Here is a 14,693-nt window from a genome sequence, read left to right as displayed (position 1 = left end):
TCATTACTAAAATTCATTGTAAGATAATTTCCCTCCACAGTTTTTTTGCCTCGTTTCAGCTAAAGAAATAAAATGTATGCCCTTTATTCAGATTTGATAAGTGATTAGAAACAAATTTAAACAACAGTTTTGAAGATTTAAGACTTTTTGTGGTCTAAAGCACACGGCACAAGCGCACTTCGGGCAAATCCGAATCCAGTTGAATCCCAGCAAGCAATCTAAAAGGATTGTCCAAATTCTCTAGATAAGTTATGGGTGTGTTTTGGGAGTGCATACCAATCAGAGTATCATCTCCCATTCACTTTAAGAGCCAGATGTGCTCGCGCCATGGTGGATTCGGTATTTAGATTGCAGAATTCTACAGAGTGGAAACGCCATCGACAGGGCAAGCAGGATTTTTTTATTCTACTGTCTAATAATAATATTAGAATATCTATTCTAATGTCCATAATAATAATCGTTTCCATTGTAATCCTTTTATTTTTTATATTTGGCTGTTTGTGTGCTATGTGTGTGTTTGTTTGCTGCGCATTTCTCGATTTCTATTAAGCAGAGTTTATGCGAGTTGTGCACCCGTATATGCGCCTTTTATTAAGGAGCTCTTTAAATAACCAAAAAAAATTGCACCTAACCCTTACTTCAGACCAGGTTTCAGCTGGTCAGTGGCGCAGTCTATTGCAGTTGCATCAATGTGCCTAAACACACCTCGTTTTCAGACCAGCATCCCCATGGGTGCACAAATGGGTGCAAATATGTTTGCTGTTTAAACAATGTGCCTTTGACTAAAAAGCCTTCCTGTAGCTCAGTGGTAAGAGCATTGCATTAACAACGCAAAGTTTTGGGTTCGATCCCAGGGGATTGCACATACATAGCAACAAATGTATAGGATAAAGCAATGTAAGTTGCATTGGATAAAAGCGTCTGCCAAATAGGTAAATGTAAATGCTGCAAGAAAATTATAACTGCATTGCTTTGTGTGTGCATTGTGCTGGGTGTATGATAGGGTACTGGCATGACTATAACCATATAACCGGGGAGGATTGCATGCAGTAGGCAGACGTCAAGGTCAGTTTCTAAGAAACAAATTATTTCCTTAAGCTTTGACAGTAGTCTGATCGGTTCAGATTCATAATAGAATCAGCTTTTTCAAATCAAGTTTTTCAATGTATTATGGCGAACCATGCTACTCAATCCGTCTTACTTCAATGATTTTATCAGTATACTGAAATACATCATCAAAGAGGGCTGAGGGCTCTTCTCCAATTATCATATTGGCCAAATTCTGATATTAAGATACTTGCAGGGTCCAACGTAAACTCTTTGTTACTGTAATGGTGGTTTCACTAGAATGTTTTGTGTAGTAGGTGTGAAACTCATTACCATTTAAAATAATTATTGTTATAAAGTGTGGGAACAAAATATGAGGGTCTTCAGAAAAGATTTAGACAAAGAGCTAGTATAAGCAAATATTGTATATTTTTACTGTCCTGTAAATTTGGATTGTCTTGAGGATTTTCCATAATGAATGTTTCAGTGTTTCCACATGAAAGCGTTATGAGTAAATTCTGCAATGTGTTGCTGTATCACAAAATATTTGTCGGTAAAACAAGTTTAAAGGCAAGCCTTTGTGTGTTTTTAATGATTTCTTGTGTGAGTTTTTATCAGCAAACAGGATGGCATGAGGGAAGCGGCATCAAGCTCGGCGTGACCTACTTCACTATAAATCAGAGATTACCCCACTCAAGTCCATATAAACTCACAAACCAACATACACATACACAGAGCCAGATCATGTCCTTTGGTGAACTTTGAGGATAACAACAGAAACTCACACTGGTGTCTGGTGGACTTCTGTTTTTAAGTTGTGTTTTATTTAATATAAATTCCTTTTTCAGTTCTAGTTGATTTAGGGTAATACAACACTATTTACACTATGCATTGTCAGACAAACTGTTAGACAATGTTATTTTGGATACATTAACAATTTACACACTATCAAATCATATATTATATTATATTTGGTCTGTTAGTTTATGTACCTCTTCTCTTAAATGACAAAAGAAGGAAAATATTAAGAAAAAGAGTGGATTTGAATCACTGGAAAGTCTCAGTGCATCCACAGTACTTTCACAGAGTAACAATTTCAATGTGAAATGGAGCAAAACTCCATCCATTTAACAAAAGTTCATGTTTTGATGAAGGTTAATCCAAATCTGTGTCTTATCTTTGCGGAAGGATTAAATGGCCAAGAAATTAATGAAAATATAATTAGAGATTTAAAACTACAGGGAGATGAGCAGGAAAAAAAGTCTTCGAAATGAAGACAAAAGAGAAAAATGAATCAAAATGGAAGTGAAGTCACACAATGACACTATTATAAACATGTAAAGCGCTGGTGTTATGACAAGATTTTGCAGGGGCTGTCAAGCTCCCAAAAAAGGACACCGATAAATACACCGTCAAATCACCGCTATCTAATACTTTTTATTCAGGCATATAGCATTTTTATTTGAACTTTTATTCAGGCAACTTAAAGAGTTGCTAACCCCATATCCTTTTCTTGTACTATTGTGTGCATATGTAACACTAAAGATTTATTCATTCGAGGTATAGTAAAAGTAGTTTATGCTACAGATGCGCGTTTTCCAAATCTTCTTAAGTCATACGTTTTTTGTTATCCCTAGGACATCATTAACTTTCTATTGTTTCTTAAGTTTTCAACAACATGGTGAGTAAAAAATGACAGTATTTTTTTTATTTAGGGTGAACTGTCCCTTTAAAACCTTCCAAAAATCCCTTGTTGTTCTCGTATCCTTCATCTCTTGTTGCAGTAAAAGCAGTTGGAGCTGTGAACACCTGCTTCTTTATAATTACCTCACACTCCAATTATCACTTTATGGCAAAGCTGATGTACCTTGAGTTTGATCAGTATACTGTATGTGCAGGAGGTGCTGTCACATGAAAGAAGCTCTTTTTTATGTTTAAGTTGTGGTATATGTATGTGTGTTTACCTGAAAGACAAAATTTAGTCTAATCCCAAGTAATCTCTTGTTTGCCTTCTTACAAACTTTAATTTAGCAAAAAACGTTATACAAACTCTAAGTCATTCATAGGTAGATTCCAGTAAAAGTGTAAACACTGTGCCTCTTAGGCGTTATCAAAACATTTGCCTGTTTGAGTTCAAACAAAATTGTTTGTTCGAGCATCCCGACAAGCCTGACAAAACACATCCACCTCAACCAATTACGTGATTTAAAGGCGGAGCAATCGGTTTACAATATAATATGATGTCGTTACTGGGTACTCACAGGGCACGGCTCTCAGATAAAGGTTTTCTCTGATGATCTGCTGGAGCTGACTGTCCACAGAACCAGGCGTGAAACATTTGCTCAGATATAACCTCAAGTCCTTGCATAGAGTCGAACCTGAATTAGAGACGGACAGAACACATTGTAATGAGACAGGGAGATAGACAGATAAACATGCACACGTACAGTAAAACCATCCTGTGGATTATTACATAAACATTGTTAAAAGAGAGAATGTGCTTACACATCTTAAAATCAGCAATTCAAAAAAACAAAAGACAAATTGAGTGCACACACATATATGCATTCCTCTCTAGTCTCTGGAGACATTATAGATTAACCTTTACATATTCGAGGTGTTTCTTATCAATCAATGGAAGTCAGGGCTGTTCTGAACCCAACCAACAAAACACTATCAAATAAATGTTTAAGCTAAGCATCATGCAGTATTGTAATACGTACAAAGACGCTCTGCCTATAATGCTAATTGTATGGTATACACACACACACAGTCTTGGGTTAAAGTGAAATAATGAACACACTGCCCCATACTCCACTCAACATGGCTGATCCCTTCATTTCATCTGGTGTGCTTTATGGTCTCTGATGACAGACCACTTGGCTGTTATAGATGAACAGAGTGCCTCTCGAACCCATCAAAATGACAGAGCCACCCCCACCTCACCTCTCACAGTAATAAAACACAGCTCACAGTTCTCATAAAGGAACATAAGCCCTGAAGCTACACACTCACATGCTTACACACGCTCACACAGCATATAAGTATAATATATATGACCACTACGATATTCAAAACATGCAATTTCAATTCAATGTATTTTGATCAAATTGATCATCACCATTTCAATTGTTATTTGCAATATAATTGTATAAATAATTTTATATAATTTTATATAATTAGGTTTTTACAGTAAAAACAAAACCCTTAAACTTAAAACTAAATAAAAGATTAAAATGAATGTTAAGATTAAAATTCAATTTTAATAACTAAAGTAATAACATTTCAAATGTGTAATTCTATTCAATTCAATAAACATTTTTTCCCCTAAAGAAGTTATATTTGCTCTGTTAACATTGTATTCATCTTCAATTATTTAGCTTCATTTAGAAATGTGTGCTGTCACTGATTCAGACCTTTTTAAGACGTTCGTTTTTTCCCTGGTGGATAATAAAATGGACGACTAAACCACCAAAAAGTTACACTAAAGGACCCAAGTCATACCTGGAGACCAGAATATCACAGACATGCGGGTGGTCAAGCATCCATCCAAAACCTCCTGGCAAAACCCTCACAACATCTAGCAAGGTGCAAACAACCACTGAGAACACCTATGCACTGCACAGCAATGACCTGGCAACCACTCAGCACACGATGGCAGATTCTGCACGGCAAGCACCTCTTCAAAATGTAAAATCTACTGTAGTTTAATCATTTATCCCGAGGATTTCAGTAAATTGCAGAAGTGCAAAATCCACACAAAACAATGCAAACAAAACGGGTCTAAATGAAGAAAATCCTCAAAGCGCTCACCATGATCAATTCCACTGTTTGGAAAGCAGAGCTGTTTTTATTAAGACTCGGATGCATTTCACAGGGGACTGTTCATATATTGATCTTTTTCAAAATAGAAATGCCAGAATAAGCACAAAGCTCTCTTGTTTGTGGCGATTGTGTTTATAAAGGATACACAGGCAGATCGCAGGACCATGTTAACAACTAATCAAGATACATGCATGCGTTTTTCTACTTCTATAAAAGAATCTGTTTATCAGATAATCCAGCATGTTACTGAACATGTTAACCTAAATGCGGCATCAATTCACTGTATTGTGTCGCTGAAGGTGTTAGAGGTGAGAGAACAGAAGATAGAATGTAAGAGAGAGAGCGAGACAGAGTATTGCAGAGTCTGCTCATCAATCTCAAACAGAGGGCAGGGGAAGTCATGGTCAGGTATTACATATTTTCCAACAAAAAATTGTCCCATCTATGACACCATGTGATAAATATCAGCACCCCCTAGGGGTAACCACCCTTGTGACACAAATACAGTCATTCTGCAACCATGGACCAAATTCTCTATACGAGGAGTTGACAGAGAGATGGATTTTTCTCTGGTTTAGAAATCATCTTTATTCAGGGCTGTAAGAGTACACGTTGCATGCTGTTAAATGTCAGATCATTAAATTTGCACAAGCAGCAAGGTATGATGTGTGTATAAATTCTGTGCAGCAACAAACAGAAGAAAAAAAAAAATTATTTTTTCAGACAGGTTGCTCAAACACTCCCCACATCTGCTATTGTTTATATAAAAAGGTTGTTGTGACACAAATAATGCTGCAGGTTGTGCCAACTGGTCAGCGAACAGTATAAATGGCATACCTAGATGTTTTAAAAGGGAGTTTAACATTGCATTGCATTTCATTTGAAAAACAGCGGATACATTTGAAATACATACACTTCAAAATAAAAAATGCCTTCATCATTGACAGACATGTCATTCCTAACCTGTATGACTTTCTTTCTTCTGGAGAACACAAAAAAAGATATTTTGAAGAATGTTCAGTAACCAAACAACAATGGTCCCTATTGACTTCCATTGTATGGACATAAAACACTGAGACATCATGGTCTCTTCCTTGTGTATACAGAAAGATGAACAATATGTGGGCGTATAAATGATGACAGATTTTTTTTATAGGTAAACTATCGCTTTAGTTCACTTATAAACTATTAACTTGCATAAAATTGCATTAACAGTACAAAAATCAAACTAAGTAACATGTGCAAACCAATGATGCTATTTCCTTAGAACCAATGTTGTTGATGCCAGCTTTTTTCCTATTGCTTACAATTTTCAAGGTGATTTCAGAGAATGAATAAAGTAAATACCCCTAATGTTCACACAGTTATTCTAGAAGAATTACAACCACAAACATTTGATAATGTCACGCTATGCTTTGTCTTAATTCTAAAGAATACCTTTATTGTTTCATAAACAGGATGAGCTGTATGTAAATGCTTGAAAGGTGTGCTTGTGCTATATTTCTTTGAAATGTTGTGTGTAAATAAGATACAATAAACAAAATACATTCAAAACCAGCCCAGGGGCAGATTCTGGCAGTAAACAGCAATCAAAACAATGAAAAGTAGCCAATATGCTAAACCCCTAATTTAAAGGGATAGCTCACCCTCATGTCACTCTAAACATGTATAACTTAAATTATTCTGTGGAACACAAAAGAAGATATTTTTATATGTTAAAGTGTTTTAGGCTTACAATTAAATGTTTTGTGCCTATACAATGGAAGTCAATGGGGCCAGTGTTGTTTGGTTACATTCTTCAAAATATCTTCCTTTGTGTTCTGCAGAAGAAAGACACTTTAGAAAACCTACATCACTGTTCTCACCAGTTACTTGAGTATGGTACTTAAATTACCTGGAGAAACGGTTTTGATGCGGATGGGATGGGGACAGGAGTTTAGGACCCCGCGCACATCTCCTAAGGTCAGGCCCAAAACAGACGTTCCTCCGATTTCTATTATGATATCTCCAACAGTGATCCCTCCTCCAGGCGCAGCGGTGACAAATGGGAACTCTCCATAATCAGCCCCGCCTCCTATGGCCACACCCAGCTCCCCCGAGCTGCCCACCAGCGGTATGAAGGTCTCCTGCACTTTAGAGCGCCAATGCAGTTTCTTCACTGCAACCTTAGACATGGCAAATGAACTGAAAGCCACAAAGAGAAAACAGAGACGAACAAAAATATCGACATTAGATTATAAACATTTATGGACTGTGGCCTAAATTACTGTATGTTATTTAGTACAACTATTGCACATTTGATATTATTTAATGTATATCTCACATATTTTTTTATAATATATTCATCCTCGTGTCGTTCAAAACCTTTTTATGACTCTTTCTTCTGTGAAACATGAAAGAAGATATTCTGAGAAATGTCTCGGTGGGTTTGTGTCCATAGTCAAGTTCAACAACATATCTTCTTTTTTGTTCTGCAGAAGAAAGAAAGCCATTCAGGTTTGGATAGAATGACACGATGGTGATTAAAGCATTAAGGAATTTCTATTATTCTGTGAACTGTCCCCTTACATATTACATACTACTATTGAAGTTCTTAAATCTGTTTTTATGACAGTATCACACAGATCAGGGAGTTCAGGAGGTCAACATGCGCCCTAAAAAACAAAGAGAATGTTCTCATTTTTAAGTGTGCTATGAGAACCCTCCAGACAAATCGACAGATCCCCTCTCCATAGGAGGCAATAAACACAACACAAACCTGCTTCATCAAAACAGGTGGAAGAGATACTCAGGGCAACAATGCTATTTGAAGAAACCCCCTAATGCACTTTCCACAGAACTATCCAGCTCTGGTATACTGGGACATGAGCTCAGCGGCTCACAATCATATTACTGTATTAAAATAAAATTGCTATTACATAACAAAAACTCATTAAAATGATGTACTTTTGTATTGCGTATTATGATTTACTCCTAAACCTAAATATAATTCAGATGACAAGATACATTTGAAATGAATTCTCTTGCTGTGTTTCGAGAACCGAAATACAACAATGTGCTATATAGGTAATGTACCAAAGTACCATATTTTGTTTGTTACCATGAGATACTATGCAATGCCATATGAAATATGTGATTCAAGTTTCAAAATCTAAGAATTGAGCTTCAAAGTTCGATTTCAACCATTATTTTCACTACGTTCAATTAATCCATTTTTAAAGATATCGCAGTTTTATATTCACAGAATGTTCTTTATATAATGTAGGATGATTTGATGTAAATACAGTTTACAGACTGGGTGACATATAGTTTATCACAGTATCCTGGTTTCTATTATACAGAACTGTTGGTTAAACTTGGCTAAACTTGTCTCTCCAATAGTTTGAATTAAGACTGAGAAAACAAGCTCAAGTGATAGATGTCAATGTACCATACGGTTTGTTTAAATGTATCCAACTTACATGACTCATTTAATTACCAATTGTCTTTTTAAAGGAGCCATTCTTTTGCTGTTTTTGAGGTTTTGATTGCGTTTTTTGGGGTGTTTAATAATGGATGTTCATGTTTCACTTTATATTTCACATATTTCAAGTCTATTGTTTACCTCTTTTAACAAAACGACTGGATTTCTTACGGTCTATATAAAGTCCCTCCTTCCCTTGACCTGTAAATGCAAGAAAAAGGTTTCCATTGCAATTTCTTTCTTTTATGAATTGCTCTCAAAACACCTCATGGGATTTTGCACAATTTACATGTTTCCATATATTTACAATTCGCAATTTCATTTTCGCGATGTGAAAGGTAATGGAAATGAAGCTACTGAATACATCAAGGTATCACCGCATTGCTGTCTAATATCATGCGTGTACCATGGCAACCCAAAGGTGATTTTGTAAGGAGATCGAAATTAAATTACACATTTTCATCCGTCTGACCTGTTGTTTTTGCTAAAGAGATACAGGAAGATCACTGTACAATTTCCATAGGTAGAATAACATGGATATTAGGCCATTCAAAGGTAACAGCTTTTAAAAATCATGAGGCTATTTGTTAAAATAATGAATATGGTGTTCAAAAGTGTTAAATGATTCTCACATTTGATCTTTACTAATGAACAGGATACAAAAAACATTTCTAAAAACAAATGAAATAATCTCCCATAGGCACTCAAAGCCCTATTTTTATTAACATCAGTAATATTTAATTGATTTCTTTTTGTAAAAATCAAATGGACAGACTGTTTGATGTGATCGTGACAGAGCAGAATTCAAAGAGACTCAAATGTTTAAAGCTCAAAGACGCGGAGATGCCCCAGTAAGTGACAGTTGGCGGGGCAAGCGTGAGGGGCAGGTGCAGTCTGAGCGAAAATGCCTTGAGACATGACAGTTTTGGAGCAGTTCTGTCATTCCCTTCTCTGCCTCATCCGATCCCATACTCTTTTAAAGCGACAGGGGCGGTGTACATGGCCGGCGCGAAACGGAGAGGGGGAGAAAGAGAGATAATCATAGAGGGTGATCAAGACGGTACAGATGGCGAGGGAGCGCGAGAGCTGACAGGATGAAGGAATGAGCGTCAGAGAAGGGCACGGAGTCAGGTCACAGAGGGATAGGAAGAAAAACGCAGAGGTAGGTTAGTTAGAGGACTGGTGTCAGATACAGCTGGAGATATCAGGGCTGAGGAGAGGATTAAGATTAGATCAAATGGGGAAAAGATGTTTGTGACCGCCAAAGGGGATAAACAAGATCAAGGGATCAACAAGAAAAGAGCAAGACAACATCATTCAGAAAAAAAAAGACATACAGTATTTATGCTGCAGTTGAAGTTATTATAACAAAATATTCTTAGATATAATCATCACTGTTATTGGTGATCTAAAAATCATCCTACACAATGTAAAGAACATTTTAACCGAGTAAGGAATGTCAAAGATTGAAATCAATGTTTAGGAAGTCCATTTCTGGTATGTTTGTGCAAAATTAACATAACATTAAAACATAAGGTCAATAACATAATTATTTTCAGTATTTAAAATCAATAATTATAAATAAGTTTAGTATTTTGTCATTTTTGGCTATTATTGCTATGATGTGCAATCTCATGAGATTTTTTCATAGACAGGTTCAGAAATGAGCATCCAAACCGATGCCCCTGCACCATATTGTTACGTTTATCACATGCGCATACAAAATTGTGGACAATTTTTACATTAAACAGTTATAGTTCTTGGTGTAAATGGGCCTTTAGGTGAAGGAAATTCCATAATTTAGTACTGGTGGTGAATGTAAATGAATAATTAATATGGAGATCTTATATTCGTTTATTAGTGTTGCTAAGTATAATTGCTCTTATTTATGGTCAGGAGTTTGAACAAACCTTTAAAACTGGGTATTACACTTTGGTATCGCATTCATTCTGAACTGTAGTGTACAAACATGAAGCATGGCTGAAATAATGCCTACAGCTGCAGAAAAAATGAAGACACCATTCCCATTTTTTATTTCAATTCAGTAAATATAGATATATTGTGGCCATTCCAGTCCAATGTCTTTTGTATTTCAACAAAATCAACGCTCAGGAGTGACATAAAGTCATCCAACAGCAATGTGAAAGACTGACAGAATGACAAGACACATGAAAACTGTGATACAAATCGAGGTTATCACATAAATATATTTTTTTTACTTTTCCTAAATACATGTACAAATATTATTGTGTAAAAGTGAACATGAACTTGTTTTGTTTGCAGTATTGGAGGTCTGAAAAATACAGAGCATATTTTCTGTTATTTTGACCAGCCTCCTGTTTTCATTGTTTGCAAATAAATGCAAATAGAAACAATATTTGTATTTAAAAAAAAAAGTAAGTTCACAGAATGAAACAAAAAATATGTTTTTACCTAAAGCATTCCTAAATAGCAATTTTTTTATTTAAAAAAACGGTCTCAATTTTTCTAAGCGGTCAGATTAAAAATTAACTTGGAAGAGAAAATGACACAAACACTTCCAATACATATAGAATCCAAAATATTATAAAACTTGAACAGTGCCAAAACGGTTCACACAGTAGAAACCACATTTTTTGCCTTATAGAAAGATAGCATTTATTTACACTGTTTCCACAACCGTACAAAAACACTGTAAGATTACAAATGAGTTAGCTCATCTCTCAGCACAATCTCACACTTCCCTTTTAATTGCATATCTTTTATGTTATTACCACCGGGGGTCTGAGAGAGCTCAATATATCCTAATTGGTGATCGATAAAGTCTTAACCAGGGGTCAGATGGTGGTGCAGTCAACCCGACTACAGCGCAGTTGTAACCACGGTGACGGTATCAGCATGTTCCCTCAGGCTGGCCTGCACACCAGGCTTAATAAGGCTAATTAAACCGCACGAGGAGCATCAGAAGAGACATGACTAATTGTTTCCACTTGAGCGATTGGCCGACCGGTCATTTATTCGGCCCCACCCCCTAAAGATCCTTCATTTAATAGGCAGAGTCTTTTTTTTAACAGCCGCTACAGAGACAGAGATAGACTCATCCAGGCTCCACGCAGGGTGCTTTTGGCACAGGAAGAGGACTCGCGGATATGACCTTGAAACAAGCAAGCTCAGATGTCATTGATACAGCGGCAGAATAACGCCTAGTAAACAAATAAACAAAAACACACTCTTTGTTCTTCCCTTTTCTATTTTGATATAAACATATTCCCACTGGTATTTTGGGTTGCTTCTGCTGCTCAAATGGTGCAATGCCAAGGTCATGGGTTCAATTCCCAAGGAGTGCACATACTGATAAAATGTGTAGCTTAAAGCTTGGACGAAATGTATATTCTTGGTAAAAAGCATTCACCAAATGCATCAATGTAATGTAAACAAACTAACTAACAGAATTTGGGTGATTTGTTACATGAGCTGAAAGGCGTACAGGTGTGTGGCAAAGTCACGCACATACATACAGTATATACACAGACACGCACGCATTCCTTTCCCCATTTCTCTTTTTCACCAGCTTTTTCTCATTCTCTGTCCAGGTGTGAGACCTTCGGCTACAGTAACAGTATCTGTTTTATACATAAACTGCATATTTTGATTTTAAATGCAGTACATTTAATTCTTATAAAACATGGTCCAAAAGTCTGAGAGTCCACATTTTTAAATCTACGACTCATAAACAAATTTATACTTGGAAATAAAAAATATTTTAAGATATGTTATGATAAATAAAGAAAAATTCAGGATTCTGTTCTTTTGTCTACAACGTATGTTAACCATCTCTTTTGAACCAAGATTAGATTTCCGTTCTCACATTGAAACACACAGGAAGTTCTTTGGAATATTAAGATCATGCTGTGATAATATGAATCATCAGGCTTTAGACAAACTTGTGGAGTCCAAGCTGGACTGAGTGCATGCTGTCAATAAATATACAAATAAGATATTTATAAATCAAAGCTAATACAAAGTGGAAAAAATAGCAGAATTAGAAGCATTTTTGCTATTGGTGTCAGATTTTTGCATACAGTTAGTATAAAAATGTTTGTGTTTTGAATGCAGACACCTGTGCTGGAATTTTTTTGCCGTAATTAAAGGGATACATCCCAAAAATAATAAATTAAAAAAACAAAAAAATTTAAAGAAAAAAGGTAACCATAGAGCTATTGTCTTCTATTGTTTGGAACCAAAACCATTGACACGTTTCTCAAAATATCTTCTTTTGGATTCATAGAAGAAAGAATCATACAGGTTCTTGGGGCGAATAAATGGTGACAGAATTTTTACTTTTGTGTGGTCAACTAGTCTGTTTATTATATTCATAATTCTAATATGGTATTAAATATGACAGTGTTAATACCTAACACTGTCCATAAATCTGTCACATATACAGCAAGATCAAGCAAATATATTCTTTGTTACACACGAAAATGTCTAGAGGTGTCTGTGTGAGAAGCAAACTGTCAACTCCGGTTGTTTTGAGAAGACTCACGCTATCATACGCACACACACAGGAATGGTGCTGGTTTATTCAGCTACACATCCTCATGTTCTAGACTGTCAGCCTTGCTCAACAACATTTGTCGCATCTATATCCAAAGGTCGAAACTATGTCTCCCAGACAAATGATAACCTAACATGTCTTTGCTATCTTTCTTTAAGGCTTTAAAATACACCTATTACTACAATACATAAACATGGATCCATACATTTTCAAAAATAGTTCACCTATAAAATGAAAATTCTTTCATCATTTATTCACCGTCGTGTCATTCCAAACCTGATTTTCTTTCTTCTGCAGAACACAAAGAAGATATTTTGAAGAACGTTGGAAAACAAACAACACAGGGCCCCATTGACTTCCATTGTATTCACACAAAACCACAGAAGACATTTCTCAGAATATCTTCTTTTGTGTTCCCCAGAAGAAGGAGTCACTTACAGGGTTTGAACCATATGATGGTGATTAAATGAATCTTATTTTCTTTAGGTTGATCCATCCCTTTAAGCCTGATTAAAATCATTATAGATACTGGAAATCAATGTCATCTACTACAATATCAAACAACATCAGTGTAATGTTATAAGCTGCAGTACTATATATTTCCCAAAGACTTAATCAGCTTTATATAAGCATCTTAAACTGGCTATAGTTGGAAAACAGGGACTATTGGTGGGTCTATGAGACGCTGCATATCTTACATGTAGTGTTGAAAATGCTGACCCTTAAGGTCAGAGAAAAGAGCTGACCACCCCATATCTGTTTACACATTCACCCCTCTGTTCTGTTAGACTGGCTCACGAGTGAAATTCCATACGGTCACCGATGAAAAATCTGTCATGTCTATTTATTGTTCCGCCATTGTTGTTTTTCTCTATAAATGTATCTATTTCCTTATAAAACCTATTCTGAGCCACCAGGCTTTATCCCAGGAACACCCATGGCATTTCATTCATGAGAACATGAATTACTAATGCTAGTATACACTAAAGCTTTGTCTGAATTCGCCGCCCTATCTCCTACATAGTGCACTATCGGGTGTCCGCCATTTTGTAGTGTTGTCCGAATTCTGAGTGAACAACTCATTCCCTACATTCGTTCACTTTTTTTACCCACAATGCAATTCATTTTGAGTGTACAACTCTCGTTCACTCACTATTTCCTACGATTCAGCACGAATCAACTGCCTGATTAGAATCAACTGGTGAAGAGTGACCGAATGCACGTTTATCCTTTATACTTTGTTCTTGTTGACAGTTATTTTCTACTTTTTAAGAATTAACAGATTAAATTAATTGTATAGACAACAGTGGTTGATTTTAAATATATTAAATAATTGTATTAATCGTAATAAAATAAATGTTAAAACAGTTGTTTTGTTCTTTTAATTAAAAACTAATATAAAAATGTGACAAATTAGGTTAAAAATTTACTTTACCATTCTATTAAACAATCCATAAAGCCACATAGTAGTGTAATATAAGTGTTATAGCACTGTCAATGGCAGGTTATATTAAATCAGTGTCCAAAATCATTCACTCATTTTTATTCACTTCTTACCCATATTGTCACGTATGATAATCCAGGCAGAGGCGGATCTAAATGCAGAATATTTGAATGAAACAAAACAATGAACAAGACCAAGGCAGTGCGACATAACACAGCAAACATCAAACAACGACTGACACCCAACGGCTGAAACACAAGGGCTTCAATACAGAGAATTAAACGAGATGACAAGGCACACCTGTGGAAGAAGAATTAATACAATAAAAAAACTACAACTGACTACAAAACACATGACTGGAAACAGGAACTAAGGCA

General features: G+C 35.8%; 1 protein-coding gene across 1 annotated transcript in view; it reads right to left on the bottom strand.

The window, feature by feature from the left end:
- The window catches only part of LOC130407097 (membrane-associated guanylate kinase, WW and PDZ domain-containing protein 1), a 67,770-nt gene that overhangs the window by 43,364 nt on the left and 9,713 nt on the right, over positions 1-14,693 (bottom strand). Inside the window, 2 exon segments of the mRNA XM_056729757.1 lie at positions 3,309-3,425; positions 6,767-7,056. Of these exon segments, the coding sequence (XP_056585735.1) occupies positions 3,309-3,425; positions 6,767-7,056 (407 nt within the window).

This window comes from Triplophysa dalaica, chromosome 18, assembly GCF_015846415.1.
Source record: "Triplophysa dalaica isolate WHDGS20190420 chromosome 18, ASM1584641v1, whole genome shotgun sequence".
Lineage (NCBI taxonomy): Eukaryota > Metazoa > Chordata > Actinopteri > Cypriniformes > Nemacheilidae > Triplophysa > Triplophysa dalaica.
Note: the sequence above shows the minus strand (reverse complement) of the source record. Positions and strands in the feature narration are given on the sequence as shown.